Source organism: Echeneis naucrates, chromosome 20 (assembly GCF_900963305.1).
Source record: "Echeneis naucrates chromosome 20, fEcheNa1.1, whole genome shotgun sequence".
NCBI classification, from domain to species: domain Eukaryota; kingdom Metazoa; phylum Chordata; class Actinopteri; order Carangiformes; family Echeneidae; genus Echeneis; species Echeneis naucrates.
The window spans coordinates 6,350,046-6,376,125 of NC_042530.1; the positions used below are offsets into that span (position 1 = coordinate 6,350,046).

At 42.3% G+C, this 26,080-nt stretch overlaps 1 protein-coding gene across 1 annotated transcript; it reads left to right on the top strand.

The window, feature by feature from the left end:
- Positions 1-334: 334 nt before the first annotated feature.
- Positions 335-24,339, top strand: dipk2ab (divergent protein kinase domain 2Ab). The gene is made up of 4 exons (XM_029529064.1): positions 335-774; positions 6,809-7,702; positions 18,727-19,030; positions 22,676-24,339. The coding sequence occupies exons 2-4, from the start codon at positions 7,049-7,051 to the stop codon at positions 23,020-23,022; spliced, it is 1,305 nt and encodes a 434-aa protein (XP_029384924.1). The 5' UTR covers positions 335-774; positions 6,809-7,048; the 3' UTR covers positions 23,023-24,339.
- The last annotated feature ends 1,741 nt before the right edge of the window (positions 24,340-26,080 follow it).

The window sequence follows — 26,080 nt, forward strand, 5'->3', positions numbered from 1 at the left end:
GTCTATATATTATTATATTTGCAGTTTTATGACACGTTATCATTTTAATTTAATCATCATGTGTATATTCCGCGTTTAATTATAAATCAAGTTAATTTTTTTTTATTTAATTTAATTTTTATTTTTTTAATGCTGCTTTTGGGGCGACAACGTGGAAAAAAACAACAAAAACACAAAAGCACATTTCGACAAAGTTTGCATCGGGGGCGGCGCTCCAGACGAGACAATATTAGACATTTCTCTTAGCAACCGCGGCCGTAAACAGACGGCGGACGTCGTAAAGGGTAAAGAGGCTGGTGTTGAAAAGAGTCGAAACAGATCCCATTGTGGTGTTGGAGAGGAGTGAGCCGCTGCCTGAGAGAAGAAGAAAAGAGGAAATTCTGCGACTACAAAAGAAAAAAGGGGAACCCACCACAAGCCGACCGAAATGGACGATACGGCACAACACGGGCAGCGTTGTCCGTTATAAAGAGGGCGGCCGTCGTCCGCTCGGAGAGATCCGGTGCCCGAAGAGTTAAGACTCGACATCCTAACTGTTTATTTCAGCAGCTAGCAGGCTAGCTGGCTAGATACCGAGGAGCTAGAAATGGGAAGCCCGTGTGAGTTTGCCTGATAAAGATCTCCGTCGACCGTCTGAAGAAGCTGTTGGTTGTTTCTGGACACCGGCGGCGTTTTTTAAAGTCGCCCGCCTCGCAAGTGGCCGCAACTTTGAAGAATGATATGAAGTGAGCGCTAAACAATTCACCACCACCGAGCCGGAGAAAAGTCACACGGGTTTGTTTCACACTTTGTTTCTTTGCACCCCGTTTTGCTGTTTGAACACACACCTGAGATAAGGAAACGTGGGCACGCTGAATTAAACGATCCTGGCATTTATTATTATTATTATTATTTCTTTTCTTTTCTTTTCTTTTATTTATTCTTTTTTTTTTTTAAGATCTCAACTTGATGATCATTTAAAGGAGATTGGGGTGGGGGGGGGGGGGGGGTCAGATTTTGTGTATGTAGTAATATAAGAGGATGTTTGACACTTCACAGATCACAAGTCTTATCTGATGCCCAGATCCTGTGAACAGTGACAGGAAGTTTATAATTAAGTGTTAGTAGAGGTGTCGTTTTTCTCCCAGCGAGTTCCACAAGATCTCTGGGCTTCTGGAAATGACCGCTTGGTGTATTACCTGCCCCGTAATTATTCTTATTTTGCTTTCCAGAGCTGTTTGTCAGCATTACACAGCAGCATTAGTCATGCCCGTCGCTTGTGCCGAACCACAGGTTATTTTCCACTACATGATAATCTAATGCACAAGAAAAACGCAAGTGTGTGCAGCAATCGATTGTGCAGTCAGGCAGACTAAAATGTGCTGTCCCTCAATTCTCTAAACACATATCCCTTTGTCTATTTGTGTGCAAAACATAATAAATTATAGTAATGACTTTGCTGTTTTGGAGGATATTTATTTGCCTGAGAGGCATTTCAAGTTTTAGGTTGGCTCATTGAAAGAATTCGTTAAACAAAAACCCTGTTTTTGGCACAGAACTTTTTGCCTCCTCTAAAACGCTTCGCCTCAACAGGTTTCCACTTGGCCAACTTGATTTGGATTGATTTGCTAAGTATTTGCCTTCCTTGTTGGCGTGAGTGAAGAGGAGGTTGAACCATTTGCCCATCAGACAGAATAGTTCAGGCGTCGAAATTGAAAGCATAATTCAAAGTAATAGCTAAATTGACTTGACCATGAGATTTCAGTGGAAAGGTAATTACTGTATGCTCTTTGCAAACTCTTGCCCTTGACTTCTTCAAGGGAAAAATAGATTACAACAACAGTCCTACTGTTTGGTTCCGACAAAGCTTATAAGTCCTAAGGAATTTTCCTTTATTGTCTAATGAATACAATGGGCTGCTTAGAATGAATTTTTCCATAACCGGAGACTAATTGTGCAGTCTTTCTGCAAGGTCAGTCAACAACAGAACTATGAAAATAATGCGGTGCGCTTAAGATGTAGTGCCAGTGCTTGATTTGAATGTTTCTCAGCACTCAGCAGGGAAATATTTTGTAACCATAGCCTAAAAGCTCCCAAAGGAGCAGTGTATTTTTAAGCATGTGGTTTGACCCCAAAGCTCAACAAATGAAATGGATAAATCAAAAAATAAAGCTTCGTTAGGAATGACCTTGAGTGAGGGAGTGAAAACAAAAAGTCTCTCAGGTCATCATTTTAATTCTTCCATACCACCAATGTTTTTACATTTGTTTAAACTCACACCTGTTTTGGCAGCTTGTCTTAATCAGTAATTTCGATTAGATGACAATTGTTGGTTTTTTGCTTTGTTTTTTTTTTTTTTTTTTTGTGGCATTAATCAAAAACTTGAATGCATAGCAATTCTTTTCTAAACTCCGGCAGAGTGATGGTGCCCACTTAAAATGTGCACCTTTTTTATTAAATGAAATAAAACAAGCATGTAGCAAGTTCCAAAACCCAGAGCGACTCTTCAGAGGTAAAGTGTGTCCTCTCAAACAACTGCAGCAGTTTGGTGCAAAACGGATATCATTGATACTCTCATTAAAACTGCAAGTGTTTGGTTTGGGCCAGGGATGAATGGACTAATGTTCATGTGGGGATGCTGCTAATTGGTGTTTATATTGTGAGGACTCAATGTTCCATTAGTCGTGTGAATCTTACTGTCATCTACATATATCCATCACTATCTACGTCTTAGCTATACTGAGGCAATACGGCTGTGGCTGAATGTTTTTGTGATCAAACATTATTGACTCCCTTAGTCGATAACCGTGGCAACAGTAGTTCCTTTCTCCAGCTATAGCCACACATCGCTATAGAAGAGGGGGTGGATTGGTGTGAGCGAGAGAGAGAGGAAGGGGGAGAGAAGGCTTTTTGCGAGCTTTGAGTAGGGCTTTGCGGTAATGCTGGCGGTCTCCGGGGGTAGACGCATTCATGTGTACATTTGTGTGTGTCCGTACAGAGATGAACTATTATTCTGTATTCAAGTGATCTCTTCTCATTCATTTCCATCACAAGCACAGTAACTTGGTTACTTTCACCTTGCTGTCCATCAGCCATACATTGGTTTTTGCTCTCTGTCTCTTTTCACTGCTCCTACACAATATTCCAGTCCTTTTCACTACTTCTTCATTGGCCTCTCTTTTGCATTTCCAGTGGAATTAATAAGGCATGTTCATGTGTGGCTGAACTTCATTATATCATGATGAAGTTTAGCCCCAGGTGTAGTGACGGAAATGCATTAGCCAGAGTAGCCTTGGCCTTGCACGCCATTAACTGAAACTGGTTTTACACAATGAGCTGTGGAAGAGATTATTCAAGAAAGAAGTCTTTCTACGTGTATTCTTTTTTTTTTTTTTTTTCTGAGTTATTCTGTCAAAATCTAAGTTTAATAAGTTGAAATATGAGAATATTACAGATATATCTTCATCTGCCTCAACCTTTGTCATTCTGTTTTAAGCCAACATGGAACCTATTGCTTCATCTTGTGCCTTTTCTGTCCCAGTAATGAGCCATTTTGCGGCTCTTAACATCTGCCAAACTTGGAACATTTTGAATGCACAACTCATCTCCCATGCATGAGGAGTCAGGCATCCTTTGATTTGCCCTCTTTTCTTTGCCTTGCTTTTGAAACGCTCACCGCTGTACTTTGTAGACTGAGTACGCTCAAAAACTTTCTTCCCCACTTTTGGCAGCAGCTGTGTATGATGAGAGGTAATTTGGTGCTTATTCTAAATAGAGTTCTCCTCTTGGTATTGAGGCAATCCCTCCTTGTAACGGAGTGTGAAGGGAACAGAGACACTGTGGGGAGGGATGGTGGTGTAGGGGGCTAATTTAAAACACACGTTTTCTGTGGGGACACTGAGGTTTGTCCAAAAGAAAACATTGCTTTCGATTTCACTGCTGTTGTATTTGGGTGGGTAACATCTGTGCTAGAATACTAAGCATCTGGTTTTAATTTAAAGCTTTTAGTGAACTTTACCCTGTCAAAAACCTGAGTAGGTGACCTTGCCACAGAGCCCTTATGCACTCTGCCTTACCCTCTGCATGTCCTGTTAAATAACTCAGCCGTCTGGTGGCATACAGCAGTCCAGACAGTGTCAGATAAATAAATGGTTTTCCAGGTGTATACCTCAAGAGAAGCAGTCTCGTTGGGTAATTACTGGAGAAAAATATTCCCGTCCTGATGCTGCCCTTCTAATAATGTGTAGCAGCCGCAGCAGGTTGTAAAGTGTAATCTAGTAATATTTCAATCCTTATATTCTCCTGCATCTTGCCAAACAAATGTACAGATTAAAATATGACCTTTTAACAAAAAAAAAAAAAATCATTAACATTTAAGCAGCTGGGTTGTCTCTCATTAATGGGGAGAAAATGCCAGATGTGGCTTATCCTTTCACACAAACAATTAGTACATTCTTTGATATAATCCAGGAAATGCTCCATAGGTAATTGAGGCCTAACACTTTCACTGGCGAGGTCAAATTTTAGAATCCTCCCTTTTGTTAGTCAACAGCTCGTGCATTTCATTATTCCATGCAATGTCCAGGTCATGTTCGGCGGCTTGTTCCAGCCTTTTCTTGCCTTGCTCTCAGGGATAAAAAGGTGAACATCCTCTTTTTCGGGTGCTTGGCTAATGTTATATTCTGCCCTCTCTCAGCCCTTTTCTGATCCTAAGTAAATCTCTTATCTGCTCCCAAGATCTTGCAGCCATGTCTGGGGCATGACATGGGCCGCTTTTCTCGCCTTTTTTTTCCCCTATAACAGTCAGCATCCTCTTTCTCTTTCGAAGTTGCACATCGTTTTGACTTCCATTGAGTTTTCTGTTTCCAATTTCTCATCATGTCATCCTTTTCCAATTTAATATGAATATATGGCAGAATTTCTTATTAGCTTTTTTTTCTTGACACTGTTAAATTACTGTGGTGGCCTTCTTTTTAGCTCATCCTGAATGAAGTTGAGGTTCATTTATCACATCGCAGGCATTCTGTCAAAGTCAGCCCGATGTAGACCTACAGCTTCTTTATTTGCCTTGCCTGACTAAATGCTTGACAAATTATCTCTTTGTACTTTTTTTGGTTTTGAGATATTGTGGGTCAAAGTGGGCATGAAGTAATATATTCAAAACATGTTCTCTAAGTGATTAATTTGCCAGACTAAAATTGCTATCATTGTGTTTCAGTATAGCACTAAAATATATAAATATCATCCTCGTACAGTGTCCTGGAAATGAGTGACAAATTACTATTAAGAATTATTTGGCTGTTTGGCTTAATATAGCATTTTAAATTATTTATTTAAAGATTGTATCTATTTAAAAGCTATAGAAGGAACATTCCTTTCCCTATCTTACAATGGTTAGAAGAAAATCATATGCTCACTGTTAAGTCACATTACTTGAGTTACATATTTGTGGCTAGAATAGAAAAATCCATGAATCATGTTTTTCTTCTCTTAAAAAAACTTTCTGTAGTTCCCCTATTTGGATATGGTCTATTTTTACATTACTGATGTTGGCCCGATCTGCTCGAGGTATTTTCAGACAGAGGGCTGAGGTAAGAACTAGTATTCAGCTTCTTATCTGGCACTCCACAGCCGCACATCTCTAACAGTCACTGCTCTCTTGGCTGCCTCCAGCCCCGTGTCCTTCCAGATCTTCACCACTTCGATCTGAAAACAGAATGCAAGCAAACCATTGACACGCACACTAATCACACTAGTGCGCCTACTCGTTAGCCATGCCCTCTCAAGTCAGCTGTCCTAATAGGCATGTGTTAATGAGCTCTAATTGAGGATGGCTAATTTGCATGGCTTGAGTCATTGTCTTTCTTAAACCGACTTACATAACTTATAACATTCATTGCTAAAAAGCTGATTGGTGGGTCTTGTGAGACTTTGAGACTATTGTTCTAGTACCATGTGCCTAAATTGTTGTCTTTGTCTTCCTGGTTAGTTTTTCGCTGTTCCCTTCTCTGCTGATGTCACTTTGCCTCTTGGAGATATTGGCAAATACTTTGCCTCACTTGACCACAAATGCTACTTTTATGACATCAAGTATTTTTCAAAGAAAATACTTCAAAGCATGTTTAAAATGAAGAAGGGCAACTGTGATCAAAGGTTAAACTACACAGTGTGGCTCTCCTCACAATGCAAGGTAAGATTCACCCACTTGAAGGGGGGAGAAAAAAAAAGTTAAGACTTCTGAGCTCAATGTAACTGTTGAGGTATGCAGTCGGCGTGTAATTTTTGCTGTGCATGGGAGGAAAAGTGATGGATGCTTCTGTAGCTGCAGAGGGAGGTCCTCAGGAATCAGCCTCAGAGTGCATCACATTTTTATTTATACTAAGAGAGGATGTTGTACATTTCCTCTTAATTTGATCACTGACACTTTATTTCCCCTTTCCTATACTTTTTATTTATCTTTCTTATGTTGTTGGGGGGGTATACAAGAAATTATTTCCTGAAGAAAAAGAGCTGAAACGGGCACAGGCAGGTTTATTGCATTGGCTGTGGGCCATCTCATTTCTGCTCAAAAAGTAATGAAATCTCTCAAATGACCCAAGCAATTCAAATTTGTGAGACAATTTCATATGCCACAGCAAGTGCTTCGTTGTTTTATGGGCAGTATTGCATGTTATGACTTAGGTTTTCAAGTTGCATACCAGGCAGGAGAAAAATTAAATAAACCTTTTTCACTTGTTATCCAAAGGGCCTTTTCTGTTTATAAAATGTAGGTTTTTTTATTTACCCCGACGTAATGAGTTTCTTTCTCCCTTTCTTTGTTTGATTTCAGGCGGGCTGGCTCGAGGTTACACGCGAAAACACCAAGAAGGGAGAACATGACTCACCCGCCTCTGCCAGCGGCAGGCACGAGGCAGCTTTGCCAGATTTACCTCTGACTGCCACTGTAGAAGCCACCCTGGTTAACCATGACGAAGAGGCATTTAGTTTAAATTCCCTCACGACTATCTCAATACCTCTCCTCCTCCTCCCCATCCCTCGAGACCTCCCCAACCCTGCCCCATCCCCGATCATGCTGCGCTTCCTGCCTCTCAAACTTGGCCGCCTGTACCGCTGTCTCAAGCTGCTCTTGCTGGTGGGTTTGTTTGTCATTTTGCTGATGAACACCCACAACCTGTTTGCCTCCTTTCAGAAGAATGAACTCACTGACAGACGCTTCATCAACCTCAACAAATGTCCCGCCTGCTTTGGCACCAGCTGGTGTCGCAAGTTCATGAATGGCCAGGTTTCCTTTGAGACCTGGGGTCGCCTGCGATTTTTAGATGTATTCAATGTCAAGAACGTTTACTTCGCCCAGTACGGTGAGCCCAGGGAGGGTACCCGTCGTGTGGTGCTCAAACGCCTTGGCTCCAACCAGGAACTGGCAGAGATAGACCAGAAAATCTGCAAGAGGGCCACAGGTAGACCACGCTGCGACCTCATCCAGGCAATGTACAAGACTGAATTTGCCCGGATCAATGGCGATGTTCGTCTGTTGACCCCAGAGGTGGTGGAAGGCTGGTCAGACCTGGTGCACTGCCCCTCTCAGAGGCTGCTGGACCGTGTGGTCCGCAGGTATGCAGAGACCAAAGACTCAGGCAGCTTCCTGCTCAAGAACCTTAAAGACACAGAGAGAATGCAGCTGCTCATGACCTTGGCATTCAACCCAGAGCCACTTGTACTACAGGTAACCAGTCTCATTTTCTTCACTGTTGTGTGTTTCATATGTATGTGTGAGTGTCTAAGGTTACCTTTTTCTTTTCTTTTGAGTAAATTTTTGACTATTATATTCTTTGAAGAAAATGTTGCATCTTGATAAAGAGGTGTCTGTCAGCTGATCTGTGGCACCGGGTGTTTTTCGAAGTAGGTGATAAGGCACAGCTCCTGAACCTCACTACAAAGAGGAAGAGAGCATCAGTGGAAAGAAAGCCTGGGTGCTGGCCCACAAAGCCCCCAGTAAATTACAGGGTGGGAATCTTTCTTTTCCTTCCTCTTATATAGATCTGAGACAAGCTATTACACCCTCCCTAAACTCTTGGCTACATCCAGACTAGAGGCCTGCTATCTGGAGCACAAATATTCCTCTGCTCAGAATAGAGAAGGGTTTAAGAGCTGTGGCCTCCCAAAAGATGAGAGATTTTGGCTGGCGGCAATACTGCATATTTAACACTATATGTAGGGCAGTTCTGAATTATTCAAAGATGCATCTGTAAATTGTCCAAGTTGTCTTTAATTTTGATATGCATCTATGTCCACCAGACTCGCATCATTTGTGGGAAAAAGTAAGGTCAGTGAGCTTTCTACAGGACTGATAGCACCAATAATCTTTTCTGATCTTTCAAGATCATAACTTGTTTAAATCTCATCTGTGTTATTGTCTTTATTTTGCGTTTTATTTGTTTTTGTGGTTTTGTTTTTTTTTTGTCTTTGATTTGGTTGAACTTTCTATCTTGAAAATACTGACAAAAACTCCATAGTATTAAATCATGCCGTTTGAGGCGTCAGAGTTGAGTTTTGATGAGGTGCTGACTGAGCACTAACATGGCAGACCATCTCTATTCTGTCATGCTGTATGTCAAAACAACCATACTATATATATCATATAGGTGCGATCAAACTCATTTTTACTCAGATTTACAAGGAGTCGATCAATTCCAATTTATGTCCGGCATTGACTGTGTCTCGTGAAGGGACAGAACAACAATGCCCATGGCCTGTGTAAACATTCAATAACGTAGTCTGACCTCCCACAACACCCCTCCCTCCCTTACATACAGGGCTGGGTGCCCCCAGCCATTTCAAAGGACAAAGGGTGAAATCAGCCTTTTAGGTCAGTTGATCTATAAAATCTGATTAGACTTATGTGGTCGCTTGCCCTCCCCCTTCCTCTCTCTACGGCTTTCTTCTGTCCATTTCTTTTTTCTTTTCCTTTTTTTTTTTTTTTTTTTTTTTTTTTTGGTGTGTGTGTGTGTGTGTGTGTGTGTGTACGCTCCAAAAACTCTGGCCAGATAATTCCATCAGTGTTTTAATGTCATTATGCTCCAGTTCAGAGGCTTGGTGAATCACCCTCCATTTTTATTCTGCACATTTCACACACCAACCACCACATCATGCACACACATTGTCCACATTTGTCGGCGCTCCCTGCCCTGTGTATCCTTCCCTGTTTACGGGGACTCATGAATTGTTGATCTCGTCCTGAACTTGTGACCTGTGCGTATAAGAAAGAACTCAGGGGTCTGTTGTATGCACAAGGCCAGGGGTAACAGATGGTGAACATACTTTGTGGGGATGGATGATACACAAAGAAATGTGCCAGACATCTCAGAGAATTAGAGATCTGGAGGGCCTTGACTCTTCGTCAGCATCACTGAGCTCAAAAGATGAGGAGAAAATTTGCTGAGAGGCTGAGAGACCCTATGCACAAGGTTGGGCAGCAATAGACCATAAAGTATTAATGGTGTCTATAGAGATTGAACAGGAGACATGTTGTACTACAACACCTCGGTCTCGTTTTTTACCAGAGGTTAGTGCTATTGTGTGAGGACCGGTTTTATTGGAACATAGAGGAATGCGTGCTGAATTTTATGCCCAATTATTACATGAAACCTGATTCGTATCTCTACTAATTATTATCTAACCTTCTTGTCAGGCCTAGTGCAATGCTTAATTTTACCTGAATTAAGTGTAAGACCTCTCTGGTAAATTAGAAAGGCCGGTATAACTGTATATTTAAAAATGTTCTATATTTAATTGTTGCATGTTTCCTACTATCATTAGTCATCAGTGCTGTGGTTGTGCTGTATTTTTGTTTGTGTCCCTCCCCTCTGGGTTTATATACACATATAATGTGAATAACATTTCTGTTGTTACTCAGTAAGCTGGACACTCATAGAATGGCTTCTGTTTCCAGTCTTTTGAAGCCACAGGCAGTAAATCGGCCCTGTTTCACTATAAGAAACCAGACCTTCTTTGTCAGTGGGAAACAATCTGCTGTGTTGTTTCGGCTCTGGCCAACAATGCGTTTTCTGTGTGCTCTGCGGTACGTGAGCATGCTGGCATCTACACACACACACACACACACATCTATGCCTCTATCACATGGAGGAAAATTTGGCTTTGGGGAATAAATATTTTTGGAAGACAAAGCGACAACAGCCAAACAAGAAAATCTGTGTGCAACAAGAGACACCTTCTGCAACTTCATCTGTTTTTCTCTCTTGTATCCCCCAAACCAATACTGTTTGTCTTAAGGTTGCACAGACAAGTTGCCCTGGACAGGTGTCTGTTACTGTGATGAGTCAACTTGTGTCAGGCAGACTCTCTCTCTCTCTCTGCAACCAGGAAAAATTACACAATCCCGTTTAATTTAACTTCCTATTTGACAATAATTCGGTTTGCATGAAAAACAAGTAATTCATTCTCCTCATTGCCTTGGCAAGAGTCTTATTTGCAAACCTTGGCTCCCTCCTCCAGTTAGATGAATCAGTGAGTCATCAGGTGATGTTGGTGTTTGATGGAGTACATCTGGCCCAACTTTAAATTAGTTCGATTTAGCCGAGTCCTTCCTTCCAAATCATTAGGCTTGGTGAGTTAGCCAAAAGCATGTGACTGAACTTGCACCCTTTTTGGTTCTCAGCCCTATCTTGCTCACTGAAGCTGAGAATAAAATGTGGCAGGCCTGTGGGGTTAACTCAGTCAGCAGTACTCTCATCTCCTCCAGACTAAAATCTTTGCTCTCCCAGACACCCCTTTCCCTATTTATATTACCATCTCTCCCCAACTCACACAGATCCACCTGCTCATTCAACACCCTGGCGTCACCTGACACAGAGACTTACTCCACAGACGGCAGGAGCTTCTCTCACAACACCGGCTGTTTTTCCACATGTCTGACACTGATACTGAATCAGAGAAGAGATGGAAGACAGAGATTAAAAGGATGACTTTATCGTCTAAGATTTTAGACAGCAGCATTTTAACACAAATGTTAAAGTAAACATTTGCAGCGCTTTCAGCGAACACATACGCAGCTTGTTTGAATTTTTTAAAATGGAAGGGGATGCCTCTTTGGTATGCTGTTGATTTAATGAGGCTCTGCATAATCTATTACGATGCTCATTCACTTTGGGAAGCAAAGCCAAAATAAAGGCAATAAATTCAGGTTTTTCCTGGCACAACATAAAGCAAAAGTATTTTCTCAGCCTCAACCTTTTGAACCTTTATGTCCTTTTAATAGGAAAATAAATGTAAATGTATCAGATCAGAAGTAGAGTGTGTTATCCACCTACACCAACTATTAGTCAGATAATCTTATAACATTGTAATTAAAATTGTTGTGATTTTGGCATTTAAACATTATTTTACATGAAAGAAGAGACTAGACAAACAATAATTATTGCAAATAAATTATTCTTACATAGAGCTTTATTTGTAATACAAATGCAATTTGCTTATCTTACAATAAGTTGCAGGAAATATAAAAAGAAAAAAAAATAAGAGACACTTTATAAAGGTTAATTGTTAGTTGTTATTTCTAAGACCGTCTCAGAGGCCACAGGTAGTTTGTAGTGTTTGCATAATACTAAAAGCTGTTGTGTCAACAGTTGTAAAACATTAGCAAATCAAGCGGTGCATTAAACCTTTTTTACACTAAACTGAATGCAGTGGTTACAAAATAAATAATATTACAAAAAAAAAAAAAACTTTATTTCTCATTCATTCCTCATTCCACGTACTGAAAGAATAGGCAGTACTAGCATTTATTTTGACTGTGCAGGGTCAGGAAAATGCAGCAATCTTCCAGTCAGGCTTTCTGGGTCATGTCTCTATTGCAAAGAGGATCAAAGCTGTTTTGTTTTTAGTCTTATGCATTTCTCTTCATTTAATCACAGACACTACATGCTGTCCTGGCTTAAGCAAGAGCCTTCTGTCTCTAAGGCTGGCTCAGTGGCTGAAGTCCACCCGTAAATAGTATTTAAGTTGCTAGTCTGTGATTAGCACCTTTGTTTTTGGGTCTGGGGGATTGTGACGCTCTTAGGACATAAGAGAGGAGGATGTGTACGGCGCTTAACCCTGCTTCAAGTACTCCCAAACTCTCTTTCATTATTCTTATAGGCCTTTGTGTACAGACTGAATCCTGTTAGGATAAGACAGGGAGTTATCTGGGCCCGACTCCCCTCTTTTGGCTGCCCTCACTGGATGGAGGCCCTGGTGGAAAAGGGAGAAAGAGGAGGAGAGGAGCAAAGGGTTTGTGTGAGTGTGTGTTGTACAAGCCAGAGCCTTGTGGTGTTTTCCCCCTATTTGAATGAGCCAGACTGCTTGTGTTACCATAATCCTTTCTCTCTTTCTTGCACTCTCCAAACACACACACACAAACACACTCACACATGCATGACAGCTGTGTTTGGTTAGGTAAATGCCTGTGGCTGAACCCCCTCCCCTATCCCACCCACCAGCTCCTTTTTTAGATCCAACGACCTCACAGCTTCCTACTGTTACAGCCTGCACCCTGACCTACCTTAGGCCCAGCTCCTGGAGATACAGTTCTGCAATGTGAGAGAATGTAACCCCATTCACAATTCTCCATGGGCCCCTTAAAATGGCCAGTATGGATCTGTAACGAGTGGCTCTTTATGGTGCTGCTTCCCCTCGAGAGCCTAAGGTCTAATGTTAGAGCAAAATATGCTTTTTAGTACATCAGCTTCCCTACAGTAATAAAATCGTCCAGTGCATTAAAACGTCAGGCACCTAGTCCTTGTTAGAAAATATGAGAGGTCAACGATACAGTGTTACATCCCCCAGTCTAACATTTGGACCCTTGAAGTTGTTAAAATAACTTAATTTAATCAAATCCCGCAGTGCTAGTGTAGATGTCATGAGACAAAGCCGTAGGCTGATGCCTCTTATGTTTGAAGTCTTCTCTAACGTTTGAGGTAGTTAATTGCTCCTTGGGGGGAAACACTGTGTTTGCCCCACTCTGCAGAGAGGTTACAGTGCAGGGTCAGTGACAGCAGTCTCCCTACTCACTACAACATTTGACTGCCCTCAAGATAATTGGTGCCTGCTCTGAAATACACAACCCTTGATGTAGGCCTCAAACCCACAGCCCTCAGGTCCGTTGCCAAGTTTCACTTGGGTTCCTCTCAAGCCATGTGGGCAGCAATACCACCTAGACTGAGTCAACACCACTGCATATGACTTAATACATTCCTCGTCTTCCAGTGAAGGGGATTTATGAGGTGGCTCTGTGCACAGTGGCTCAGGTTCAGGATGGCAGAGGGTTTCATCTATCAGCTAGCAGCAGAGTGTGTACTAGCAATGCCGAGCCACACTGTCCTGTGCTCTCATTCCTCATCCTGCTCCCATTCTCTCTACAGAGCAGAGACCTGCAGAACTCAAAGACCCAGCAAACCCATCTCTATCACTATTTTATGGAGCTCACCTAATTATGTGCAAAACCTTTCCCTTTTTCTGGGTCATGCCAGTATGCGGTCTTACTCAGACCCTAAATCCAAGTTCTTGGTTTTGATTTTTCATTTGAGCTCAGTGTTTTTGACCTTACATTCTTAATGGCTATGACTTCTCACACACAGACACACACACACATGCACAAACCCCCCCCTCATACACTCAACACACACACACACACACACACATTTCCAGCAGTCCTTTATAGTTTTGCTCTTCTTCATTCAACGATTTTCCTTTTTCCCAAGGCCGCTGCCAGCACTACACAAAGTGACTTTGCACTCTTTGAACTGCATGACTGGTAGAGAACGAGTAAAGGCCTATTCTATATTCAGATACATACACTTAACTGTCTGCGTTTTGCTACTCTTCATTCTCTCTTACAGGCGCACACACATTCTCCTCAGCTTTCTGCTCTGACTTGGCGTTTCCTGGCCTCCCATGTCTGGAACAGACAGCTCACGGCCCTCTATTGCGGTGTTTGGGGTGGAACAAAGTGAGATTGGGGGGGGGGGGGGGGGGCAGAATTAGCAAGAGAAGCAGCAGCAGGAGACGGTCGAGAAGGAGACGAAAGAGACTGCGCCATGTGTGCCAGAATGAGGAGTTAGCCCCAGCTGCCCTGTGGGGCCTGAGCTCTCACTGTGGACTAACCAACTGGATTTTAAACTTAAATGGCCAGCAAAATGCCAGACGGGGCTCGCCACACATCTTCCACACACACAAGGTCAACAGGAGTGCTGCACAGAAAAGCGGCATGTTTTTCCAGTCCAGCTTGGCACATCCAGCCTTGCAGAGCAGATGTGTCTCCTTACCGCTAAGCTCCTTTGATAAACAGGCTGCATAATGTTCATTTTGCAATATCAGAGCTGAAAGGGGCTTTCTTGTTGTTGTTGTTGTGTCTGCCTAAACGTGCCTGTCAGCCATGCTTCCTTAACTTTACTGTTTGATCCTAGCACTCTTGACGAGTCCTGTTCTAACATGTTTGCTATGAAGCAAGAGGATTTAGTTTAGGACAGAAAATCTTGAGAATTTACACCACACCCTGCTCAGGGCTTTCACAAACTGCGCACATGAAAAATCTCTGTGGCAGATTACTAATTTACCTTTTTGCCATAGGTAGTAGTGGTTGTGAGAGGAAGGTGAATGGTTCCTTTTTAAATCTTGCATTTGTTATCACAGCTCAGTGTCTGCCATATTTGAGTCTGTATGTATGTGCGGGTCTCATGGAACAGTGTCTTTTGCCAACCAGCCAAAGCAATATCTTGGGAGCTGCTCATGTTTACTCAGCCCCTGAATACGGGTTGTTATCAGCCCTGGTCACGTTGCATGTTCTAATTCACATGCACTCGGATCCAGTTTCACATAGACACACATGCACAAAGAGCCTCTTTCGAACTCTTGCACACACGCCCACACCCTCCCCCGAGTGGCCCAGTAGAAGGGCATGCCTTTGTCAGCAGATGTCAGGACGCAGGTGTGTGTTCCTGTGCATCTCGCTCCATTCGTTTCATCCTCTTCTCCAGAGGCTGCCCATTTGTCTGTGGTGCTGTTTCATTTCAGCCCGCTCCAGTCTCCTCCCCAAGAGGATGCTGTGTGCCTGTTGTATTACAGGGAAGGGAGTGGAAAGCACAACCACCCCCAAGTCAGTGCTACTCTAGTGCAATGGCACAATCTTCTAAGATTAGATTAGTCAGACTCGGGCCCAGTAGGCAAGGTGAGGTTGTTTTTAATGAGAAGAATCTGTTTAGGTTTGTTTTCCACCCTTGTTTTCAGTTGTTTCCTTTTCCATTTTCATTGTTTCTCCAACACAATAAAAAATTCGAACAAAACAGTACAAAAAATAAGAGCATTTGGTACCAGGTCCTATTACTTAACTGGCTTTTTATCCAATGACAAGGACAAGAGCTGATAAGACCTTTTTTAAAGCAGTAAAAGTTGCTTGGATGTGTCATTGGCAGTTTTGCGCACTCAGCATTTTTCAATAGCATAACATCAGAGGGAGACATCTGGCAAAATTCACTACCTGTGCAGTCGGCACTCATACATACATCAGTACTTCCCAAGTCTTCTCAGAGATAGTGCAGTGGCTGTAATATTAGGCTGGGCCTTCCAATTTATTGCTCCCCCCTCCTCAACGCCTCGTTGCGGATGTTAATGATTTCTGCAGAGTTCTAAGAGAGACCGATTTGTGGGACACATGGAATATTTATCAACCTCTGCAATGGGCAAGTTTGAAACCAAAGTTCTTGTATGCACTTCCATGATGCAGCCCACACCGTTCAGCAGCATGCATATGAACCTTAAATGAAGGATGCTCTTAAAAGGGTAAAAAGATGTGAGTTGTCAGGTTCTCAGTAATTGACGCAGAGCAACAAGCCTGTCAACGAAGCAAATGAGAGACAACTATGTAAGGAACCATGGGCAAGCAGCGCACAGACTTGAAGGTGTTCTCATAACAGCCATTGACAGTGTCTGAAAGTAGCCGCAGGGCATTCATCCTTCTCCTCCCTCCCATCAGCCGCCGCCACCCTCCCCATCTGCTGCCGCTCTACTTTTGCTCCCATTCAGGCTGCAACCTGACAACAAAGAGGGGGATGTGTTTAGCAGGCAGGCCTTTGCTGGTTTATTCCTCCTGTCCACTGGAGCAGAGAAGTGAAAGACACTCTGTCTTCTGTTTGTCGTCTCCGTCGCATTCTCTCTTCTCTTTTCTTGTACCCCCTCATCACCCCTTGCCACATCTATCCATCCACCCTGCAGGGATGAGAGCGGGAACACTGTTTTACATTGCAGGTTTAGCCACAACATTAGACAGGCTAAGTTTTGTCAGCAAGACCAAGAGCTGCTTAGATTTACAGCAACATAAAGTGATCCAAGGTTTGAATTTGGGTCAAAGGAAAGCAGGCCAAATAGGGATGTACCACCAACGGATCCAGCTTTAATCTAGTCTTTTTATACCAATTTAAAATTTAGAAAGCCATTTTAGATATTTATCCTGTTAAGTCTCTAATCTTAAAATCTCTTTATTTAGGGTTAACAACTAATATCCCAGAGGTCGGGGACCACCATTATCATTATTGATATTGTTTCTTGGAATCTACTGGACATTTTTGAGTCACGCCTACTTCCTCAGATATTTTTCCAGTCACGTTTTTATCAACGAAAAATGTGGAGAATGGCTATTGAACCAAGAGTTTTTTTTTGGAGAAGTTGACTTGGAAATGAGTCATTGCCAAGTCTACAGATGACACAAACGGGCAGACAGGCTGCTCGAAACCAGTGCTTTTTGGACAGACTTTTGTCTGGCTCACAATTGATTGGGTCACCTCAGGGAAATGGACTCAACCAAGATCTTTCTTAAAACTGATGGGAACGAGGTTCTACCCAGATATACATTTACACTACTAAAGACTGTGATAGACTGTAAGTGCATCCCACCGTTTTCACTTCTGTGGCAATAACATCTTTTTTTAATATCCTTAACATTATTCCAAGGTTGGTGTTCTGGTTAAGGGCTGTTTGGAAAACACTGGCCTTTACTTAGAATTGCAATCAGCTTGTTGCATCTTGCGTAGCACAGGTTGAAAACATTTTTATATATAAATTAATTGTCCATCAATGCACTAGGCAATAATAGCCCTGTCAAGGCCCAAGCCCTATATATATATATATATATATATATATATATATATATATATATATATATATATATATATATATATATATATATATATATTTGGAAAAAAAAAAGCTAGAGAGCTGCATAGTTTTAAGGAGTGTCTAAGATATTAAATGTCTACACACCAGTCATTGTTGTACTAATGAACCTGCAAATTGTCCCATTTACCTAACCGAGGCTTTTTGTCATGTGCTCTTCCTTGGTGCTAAACTCTATGCGACAGGCATCCAGCTGAGTCTTTGAGGTACAGCCAACTTAAAAACTATATGTTTACAGGGAGTTGGGGCAGCCATCCATATTCAACCCCTCCCTCCTCCCACGACAGAAATTGAAAGCTGAGGTATTGTATTACTGCATGTGTAAAGTAAGATGCAACAGTCATAGTAGTAGAACACACCTCACCTGCAGCAACATGGTGTGTTCCCTGCCATTTCTCTGATGCGATTGGGTTTCAGAAACGGGATGGGTGGTTGGGGTCTACCGAGGCTGTTGTGAAATGTGAGTGCTTCTTGTTCTGTCTGTGCTCTGGATGGCTGCCAGGAACTCCACACTAAGAGAGTTTGTTACATTGGATCTCTCTCAAAGCAAAATGTATATGGGTAACAGAAAGGGGGCATTTAATTGTATTATTTCCCATTCATTTGTCCACCCATGGTGATGTCATGGGCAAGGAAGAAAGAAAGAATGCTGGGGATGTGTGAGACACGAGAGCTCACTGAGAGAGAAGCAAAAAGACCTACAAAATGCAGTCCTTTGGCTGCCCAGAAAGTTTACCAAATGCCCAGCTCATAAAGGGTGTTTGTGTGTTTGTGTTTGTCTGGATGGGTGTTTTTGCCTCTGCAGCTGTTACCACTTGACCTTGAATGGTTGCAGATGATGGTGCGTGTCTGCCTGTTTTTGTTTGACCTCAATAAAGTTGAATAAATCAGAAAAAGATTAGCGTATTGTGCAGCAGTTTTGAAACCACTTCCTCCTTGCGGCATAACCTTGTTGTTATTATTAATCAGTCTTAAGCTGTAATACACAGCGGTTCTTTTTCTTGTCAGGATGCCCAAACTGCATTAACTTGGTTAGCCAACATCATGCAGCAGTTTAAATCGCACTGCTGCCGCATCACAACACATAAGGCTTTCCAGCTAACTGCTGCTTACCACAAATCACTTCCTATCAGTTCTCTGGAAGCGCTGAGTGTAGCAGCGCACATTAGCTCATAGCTGTAGGGCTTCAACGCAAACTGGCCCTTCTTTTCTATTAAATTGAATCTGTTATACCCAGTGCTGGCTTTGTTTCACGTGATCCTTTGGCAGGCTTTCAACTATTGTGCTTAGAATTGTGTATCAAAAACTACCCGGGGCAGCACAATAGCAATTTCATATTTGGTCTATGGGATTTTTCTTTGTCTCCTAGTGCTGAGAAACTTTGCAAAATAATAAAACATTCTGAAGGTTTTAGTCTGTTTTTCGATGCCAGTGGGGTGCATCTTTCAGCCAACTGTAGCTGCACAGCTTGACTTCTTTTATGTATGTTTTTAAATTAACAATTTCTGATGTTGTTTCTCTCCTCAGAGCTTTCCTTCCGATGAAGGGTGGCCATTTGCCAAGTATCTGGGAGCGTGTGGCCGTGTGGTGGCTGTCAACTACGTGGGTGAGGAGCTGTGGAGTTTCTACAACGCTCCCTGGGAGAAGAGGGTAGACTTGGCTCGTCAGCTGATGGACATCGCTGAGCAGCTCACCAACAACGACTTTGAGTTTGCACTCTACCTGCTCGATGTCAGTTTTGATAACTTTGCTGTTGGCCCACGTGACGGAAAGGTTATCGTCGTTGATGCCGAAAATGTTCTTGTGGCAGACAAACGGCTGATCAAGCAGAGTGAGTGACAGTGCTAATCCATACCTGAACACACAACCCTCGTATGTGTGGGTGTACGTTCATTCAAATGTGAATAATGTCTGATACAACTTATTCCCTCAACTGCCTTGTCAATTCATTTATGATTGTATGTGTATCACATTTTCAAATATCACTACCTCTTGAGCTCCAAAGAGGAGAAATACTGCTCACTTATAGAACTAACTTTCACGCTCAAATGATAGCTTTGTCATTGGTGGTTTTGTACCTGCGTGAGCTCTTGGTTTGTTTTCTAAACTGTAAAAAGTGCTAATTAGCTATCAATTTTATTTATAATGAGCTTAATCAGACAGCAGTTCTCGTTCCTGTGTGTGTTAGTATTAGTATTACGGTCTTTCAAAAAGCAGACAGTGAATCCAACATTGACCATACCATGGATTCTCTGGAAAACACTGCCCTTAACAGCAAGCACTGCAACTGCCATCTGTAGCAGAGATGAAGGTTCAAGCCTCAAGACACAGGCGGCTGTCTGTGCACATGCTAGAGTCTTTGCGTCTTCTAAGAATGCATGCATGCCTATAGTGTGCTTTCTGCCCTGAACACACTCGTCCCCATCAAAGCAAATTCCTATCAGAATAAATGGCAGAGAGAGCATCACACACTTGATGTGGCACTTTCTTAGTTTCTTAGACCTCCACACCTCCAAAGTTCCTTTTGTAATTACTTCAGAGAGAACAATGGCCGCCCAGTCAGACCCCAGATTTTTCCTTTATAATAATTATTTTAAAGGTTTATCACTGTCCCCTCTGACGAATATGAACTGTTGTTGTTGTAGGAGACGTTTTGTGATGATGCATTGCTATTTTTCTAAATTACAAGACAAACGACATATCTAGGTCTACCAACATGCCTTGCTGCCCCCCGGGAATTCATACTTCACTTCCCGTTCCTGTTTATTTTGGTTTGTTGGTTTTTCCCAGTAGCTACAATTTTCCACCCTGTGACACTGGCTACTTGGAAGTCCTGAAGCACAATCCAGGTTGAAGCTCTTTGTCTGTCTGACACATTTAGAGCTTGACAACTCAAGCTGCTTATCGTGGCCATTCAGAGTTTAAGCTTGAATTTTTATGTGCCTCTAGTGTATGTATTTGTGGGTCTGAATCTGTTTGTGTGTTTGTGGGACAAACGCTAGGGTGGAGCCGGACAAAGAGGGATGACGGCAGTAATGAGTATCACAAGGTCACGGCCTGCGTTGGACAGCCGTAGGAAATAGGCGTGGTAACCTCCGAAGGGACCACAAACAGAGAATTCCATCTCTACAATTATAGCCCACGTTTGGAAAGCAAGTTCAAGTGTGTTGTGCGACTCTCATCACTCTTAACTGAAGCCAATTGATTTGCAAATCAAACGCACAGAAAGCTATGCGCTGTTGCACCCTCGAGTAAGGGGCATCCATATTGATGTGGTGGATTTGTGGCAAGATAAAATGCATGCCGTGTTCAAATTGTGCCGTGCATGGCTGTTTGCACAGTCCAGTGGTGCAAAAGGAGCCATTCCCCACCATTGACTTTATAGCGTTTGAGAATGGTTTCACCCCCAGTGGTTTTTGGAAACACATGCTGTATCATGTAACACACACTTCACTCACGCTCATTTTCTTGGCTCCCCGACACAAACGCCGACCAGCTGACACACATGTGCAAAAACACTTCAAAGATGCGCACAGTTGCTGTCTTTCTCTCATATTCAATAATGCATCTCCAACACAGGCTAGCATTGTGAAAACTGGCTCGTACTCTTGAATGTCACCAGTAAGGCCATGCTAACGAGCTTTTCAGGCCCAATGTCCCTCTTCGGTTCAGCCCCAAGACAGCTGAGGAGTGACCTGAATGGATACAAGTACAGCCTGAGCTCCTTAACATGGAGGAATTTAGATAGGCGGGAGACAGGAGAGGCTAGACAGCCGACCCTGCCTGTCTACTGCAGTCGTGCTTATTTGAATTGGAAATGATTTTTGTTTGCTTTGGAAATGTTCTCGCTTTGTTACACGCAGGCCTTAACCCTTTAACACAGAATATTCCTGTTGTAGACAGGGAATTCTTGCTTATTTTAACCACAAAAGCTCCATAAAGTGGCCCATGAGTAAGCGCTTTTGCCCATTTTTCCATTAACTCTGCAGTTTACTGCATGCTGGAAAAGAGTTAATGGTTAACAATGAAGGAGCAGATTCACCGACTCACAGCAACAGTGCAGGTGGAATTACTGTAATGACGCTGTATTAACTGTGAAGTGCAATTTCTCAGCTTTCAGAAACCGCTGGAATTTTTCCAATAGAGCAAACATTTGCAAACTTAAAGGGTAATTCAAAGTGCCGTTGTGGGAATATGTCGCCTATGTGCTGCATATGCAGTGGGATATGATACAGTTGTGCAATAATGCAACAATGTACAAATGTTCATGGAAAAAAAAAGCTCATTTTAATAGGGTTAAGTAAATGGATTTAAAGAGGTTGAGGTGCAAGCAAAAAAAGACCTCAGTGTTCTCTTTTGCTTTTAGTTGAACCTGAAAGTGCTGCTTTATCTTTTTTATTTTTTTAGCTGTGCTTGTCTTCATCCTTGAGCATGAACCTTCTCCCTCCCCAGATTCATTTTAGGCATTGTGTGTGTGTGTGTGTGTGTGTGTGTGTGTGTGTGTGTGTGTGTGTCCGTGTGTCCGTGTGTCCGTGTGTCCGTGTGTCCGTGTGTCCGTGTGCTTGCATGTGAGTGGGTGCAATTGGAACAAGAATCAGAGAGTCTCCTGATGCCATCTGTCAGTCACTACTGAGGTGTGATGCATGGCCAGCTCTGAAACATTAATTGCTTTCACCTCACCTTGCTGCTTATACACACATCTCTTCGTGTGCGTGCGTGTGTGCACGTGTGTATGCATGCTCATGGCTTGCATACACAGGCAGATCCATCTTCATCACCTTCACTGATTGAGGTTGATGTGCCCCTCCTCTTTGGGGGGCCACATGGGCCCCTTGCTAACAGGGCAGCGCTGGATGTTTGATTGAGTTGTTCTGATGAGCCAGAGGAGAAGTGCATAACAACACTGATACACTGATTATGCGTTTGCATCCTCTGGGTCTGTTCCCCTCCCAACAATGTTATTGATCTGCTTTTTAATGCACAGACCGATAGCTCTCTCATCATACCAAGTTATTTTCATTTTTTCTTTGAAAATGAATTTCCTGTTGGTGCCCGCAGGATGTCAAAAGTGGCACCTTTGTCCCGTCAGCTCCTTATGAGGTTGATAATTGGTTTATAATTTACACAAAACATTAAAAAGTCATTATTCTCCACAGTCAGGAGCAGTCAAACCACTGATTGTAATCACTTAAAAATTGAATCGATAATGTAAAGAATGGTGGAATGGTGGAAAAAAAATTGCAACATAAACGAGGAAGAAGTCGCTTAAAAATGTCTAAACTATATATAAGCATGAACTCTGTATAATCAAGGGATGAAGTATTTAAGAAACAAGCTTATGATCCTATAAATGTTTTTATAAATTTGAAATGAATGTAATGCAGCCACAACTCTAACAGCATTATTGACCATTTTTACGATCAGTATATTTTTTTTATTGCAGGCTGTTAATTCTGCTGTTTCTGCCTTCCTGCAGACAAACCAGAAAACTATGATGTGTGGTATGAGAGCCGTTTTGAGGAGTGCGACAGAGAGGCCTGCCTGTCTTTCTCCAAGGATTCCCTTTGTTCCAGGGTCACTGTGGACCACAACTACTATGCTGTTTGCCAGAACCTGCTGTCGCGGTACGCTACGTGGCGGGGCACCACTGGAGGCCTCCTCCACGACCCTCCTGCTCACATAGCCAAAGATGGACAACTGGAAGCTCTATTGGATGAGTGCACCAAACCCAAAAAGCGCTACGGTCGCTTTCAGGCGGCCAAGGAACTGCGCGAATACCTCACACAGCTAGCCGCCGCCTCCTCCTCTGCTACGGCCAGGTAATGAATGGAGTCGGCATTAGCCTTAAGCACTGAGAGACTGGATCCTGCACTCTTTATCTCTGGACTCCTAAGATCCTGGTTCTTGTACATGATGTCATTCTCTACCTTTTGTGCACTGGAGCAGGAAGGTGGAAGAGGTCTTGCATCAGGAAGTGTAAGAATCAAACTTCAAAGCAGATTTGGTAAAGCTCGAGCTTTTACCTGACTTTGCTCCTGTGTGAAAGAGAAGAGTAGTGCTAAGAGAGTCTGGTTAGAACCAGGATAGAGAGGGAGATGTAGGTAACTTCTCCTCTACTACGGTGGCCCTGCCACCTCTTTAGGGGCAGATGGGGAAGAAAGCGCTGTGGTAAACACACTAGACCCAGGCTAACACGAACCAGAGTGTCCAGGCAACAACAGCAGTAGCAGCAACATCACGCAGCCCTGACTACATCTCACTTCAACTCATCAGAACTGTTGTTTTAAAGCATTCAATCTTACTGCCCGTTTCACTATGTCCCAAGGAAATCTTATTATTATTTTTTTTTTTTTTATGTTGTATCATTTTATTTTCCAGGGCTGAATTTAAGTAGACTGGTGTGTTTACATTTTTTTTGCAGTGCCATGATTTTTCTTCTGTAGCATGGCTGCAGGGAAGATGGAAGTAGCATGACTATCCCTGTGTCAAGCAGCAGGGAAGGCCGAGTTTCAGAGACAGAGTGTTTGGCAGGTTTGGTTTCCATGCAGAAGAAAAACAAAACCCTCGACAGCTCTGTTGGTCCAATTTCCTGCTACTTTAATCAATCACTCTATTTCAAGGTTCTAGGATTGTGGCAATCACATGTTTTTGTTTTTTTTTTTTTTTTGTTTAGTTTTTTTTTTTTTTTTTTTTTTTTTTTTTTGGAGTGTTTATTTTTTTCCCCTTTAATAGGAACCAGAGAGTGGAACACAGTAAATAGGAAAAGGAAAGGGGTAATTAGACAGTGGCAGCCCATTGATGCAGATGTGCCTATACCAAAGAGGCTGTATGTAATATTAAAACCCTGAGCAGTGCAGTGACAGCACCTTTCCCTCCAGTTGTTCCCCATTAGAGCTGTCCAAAGGAATCTTAATGTGTAAACAATCTTGTATAAGCTGGCAGGCCTGCATGCTGATTTTTCTCTTCCGTAAGAACTGGGACAAAGTTGGCAATACTTATTGTCACATAAGCCCCTCTGCTTCCTTAATGTTCCCTAAGCTTGATAAACAATGATGAGGTCGGCCAGGGCACATTTTTCTGCAACAAGGTTAAAGGAAAAAAAAAAAAAAACTGGGGAAAATGAAGCAATTCTGAAGATGACTGAAAAACACCATAAAACTGCACAGTTGTGGCCTCCAGGGCCAGATTCTCTTAAATATTTCTAATCGATAAACAAATCCTGTTGTTCAACTTCTCCTGCCAGTGTTGGGTAGGAATAGTAAAAGGAGTAAAGAGATGGGGGGGTGTTTTTCCCCCTACCTTCGGAACCAGCTTCTGGCCTGTACTGTTTTGTGGGCCTGAAATTTCAGTTGAATATTTGAAGACTCTGTACCACTTAGAGCTTTGGTAGATTTTACGTTCAGCGGACGAGCTAATTAAAGCATAATCACAAATATAGGCTCATTCATGAACGGAAATCGTTCAACAATTTAAAAAAAAATATAAAAAAAGAAAACCCCTCTCCCCTCCCTTACGTTTCGTACGTCATCCATCTTGAAGTTGTGAGCCAGACCCTTACCATCCCAGTGGAGTGTTGCGTAGCACGGTCAATAGGCAGGCCAATAATCTGTTAAATATGAGTCCTAGTTATTTCCAACAAAACAAGGAGGTGCAGCAGCAGCGTCTGGTCGAGGAGAGCTAATGTGACCCCTGTCAAGTGTAGAAAAGCAATAAAGAAAAGTTTGGCGAAGGTATTGCTTGTATGGAGCAGCCCCTCCTTTGTTGTGTCAGATATTTCTGTTTTGTTTTTTTTTTGGGGGGTGGGGGGGTTGTTTTTGTTTTTGTTTTTTCCTGACTGAAGGAACCTGGAGGGATTTGTGCGTGCATAACTAACTGTTCACTTTTGTACTGTAATTTTTCTTTTGAGTATTATATCAGCATTGTCTGATTTTTCCTGTGCCTTTCATTCAAAAGTTGTATTTACAACTTTTAGTGGGTTTAAATATTAAAAATAAATGAAGATATATATATATATATATATAGATATATATACAATTACTCTGTCTGGGCTCTTTTTGATTCTGTCTGTCTTTTTTTCAGAATTGGCCATCTAAGTTACATATTGCCTTTTAAAATTGAAGTCACTGTGGCACAGCTGGATGTCAGTGTGTTTGCTAATCTGTTTCTTTTTTTCTTTCCTCCTCCTCAATTTTGATCTTTCGTCTGTTCATCTTCCCTCTAATTTGGATCCTGCCATAAGTTTCCTTTGTGCTCTCCACTCAGCGAGGATACCACTCTCTCTTTTATTCCTGTTTAGTGGAGATCATATTTGATACCATTTACTGAGCCTGTATAGACTTCTTTTAAGTTTGCTTTAAAGGCTTAACGCTCACTCGCTTTACTCTTCTAAAAACACAAAAAGAACCATATTGCATGTTTACATATATGCCAATTACAACTTGGGATTTTATTTATTTTATAATTTTTTTATTTTTTTTAAACTCAGCTCTCTTTGTGTGTGTGTGTGTGTGTGTGTGTGTGTGTGTGTGTGTGTGTGTGTGTTTTTTTTCTGGTCTGCGGAGTGCAGTCTTTGCTAACTCTATAGGTCTTCTGTCTCTCTGTGTGTCTTGAGCCAGCTCGTGCTTGTAGTATAAACGCCTGTGGTGAATCAAAGTAGTGCTCGAGCCAGAACCAAAATTAGAAGCTACATGACTGACACTCACTGCTAGTCTTTCTCTTTCTCCCTCCGCTGTCTCTCTCCACGGTCACTCCTCCACCTCTTCCCTTCTACTCTGTAATTGTGCTTCTCTTTGACACACCCGCTGGTTTGTGTGGAGAGTTGATGTCACACTCATTGTGGTGAAGTGCTGTTTAGCCTACTGTGCTGTAGCTACACTTAGCC

Bases quoted from the DNA above. Each gene is read 5' to 3' on its own strand.
- dipk2ab (XM_029529064.1), top strand. From the start codon at position 7,049: ATGCTGCGCTTCCTGCCTCTCAAACTTGGCCGCCTGTACCGCTGTCTC. The intron at 7,703-18,726 runs GTAACCAGTCTC...TTCTCTCCTCAG, and splicing joins CAGAGCCACTTGTACTACAG to AGCTTTCCTTCCGATGAAGG. The intron at 19,031-22,675 runs GTGAGTGACAGT...GCCTTCCTGCAG, and splicing joins CAAACGGCTGATCAAGCAGA to ACAAACCAGAAAACTATGAT.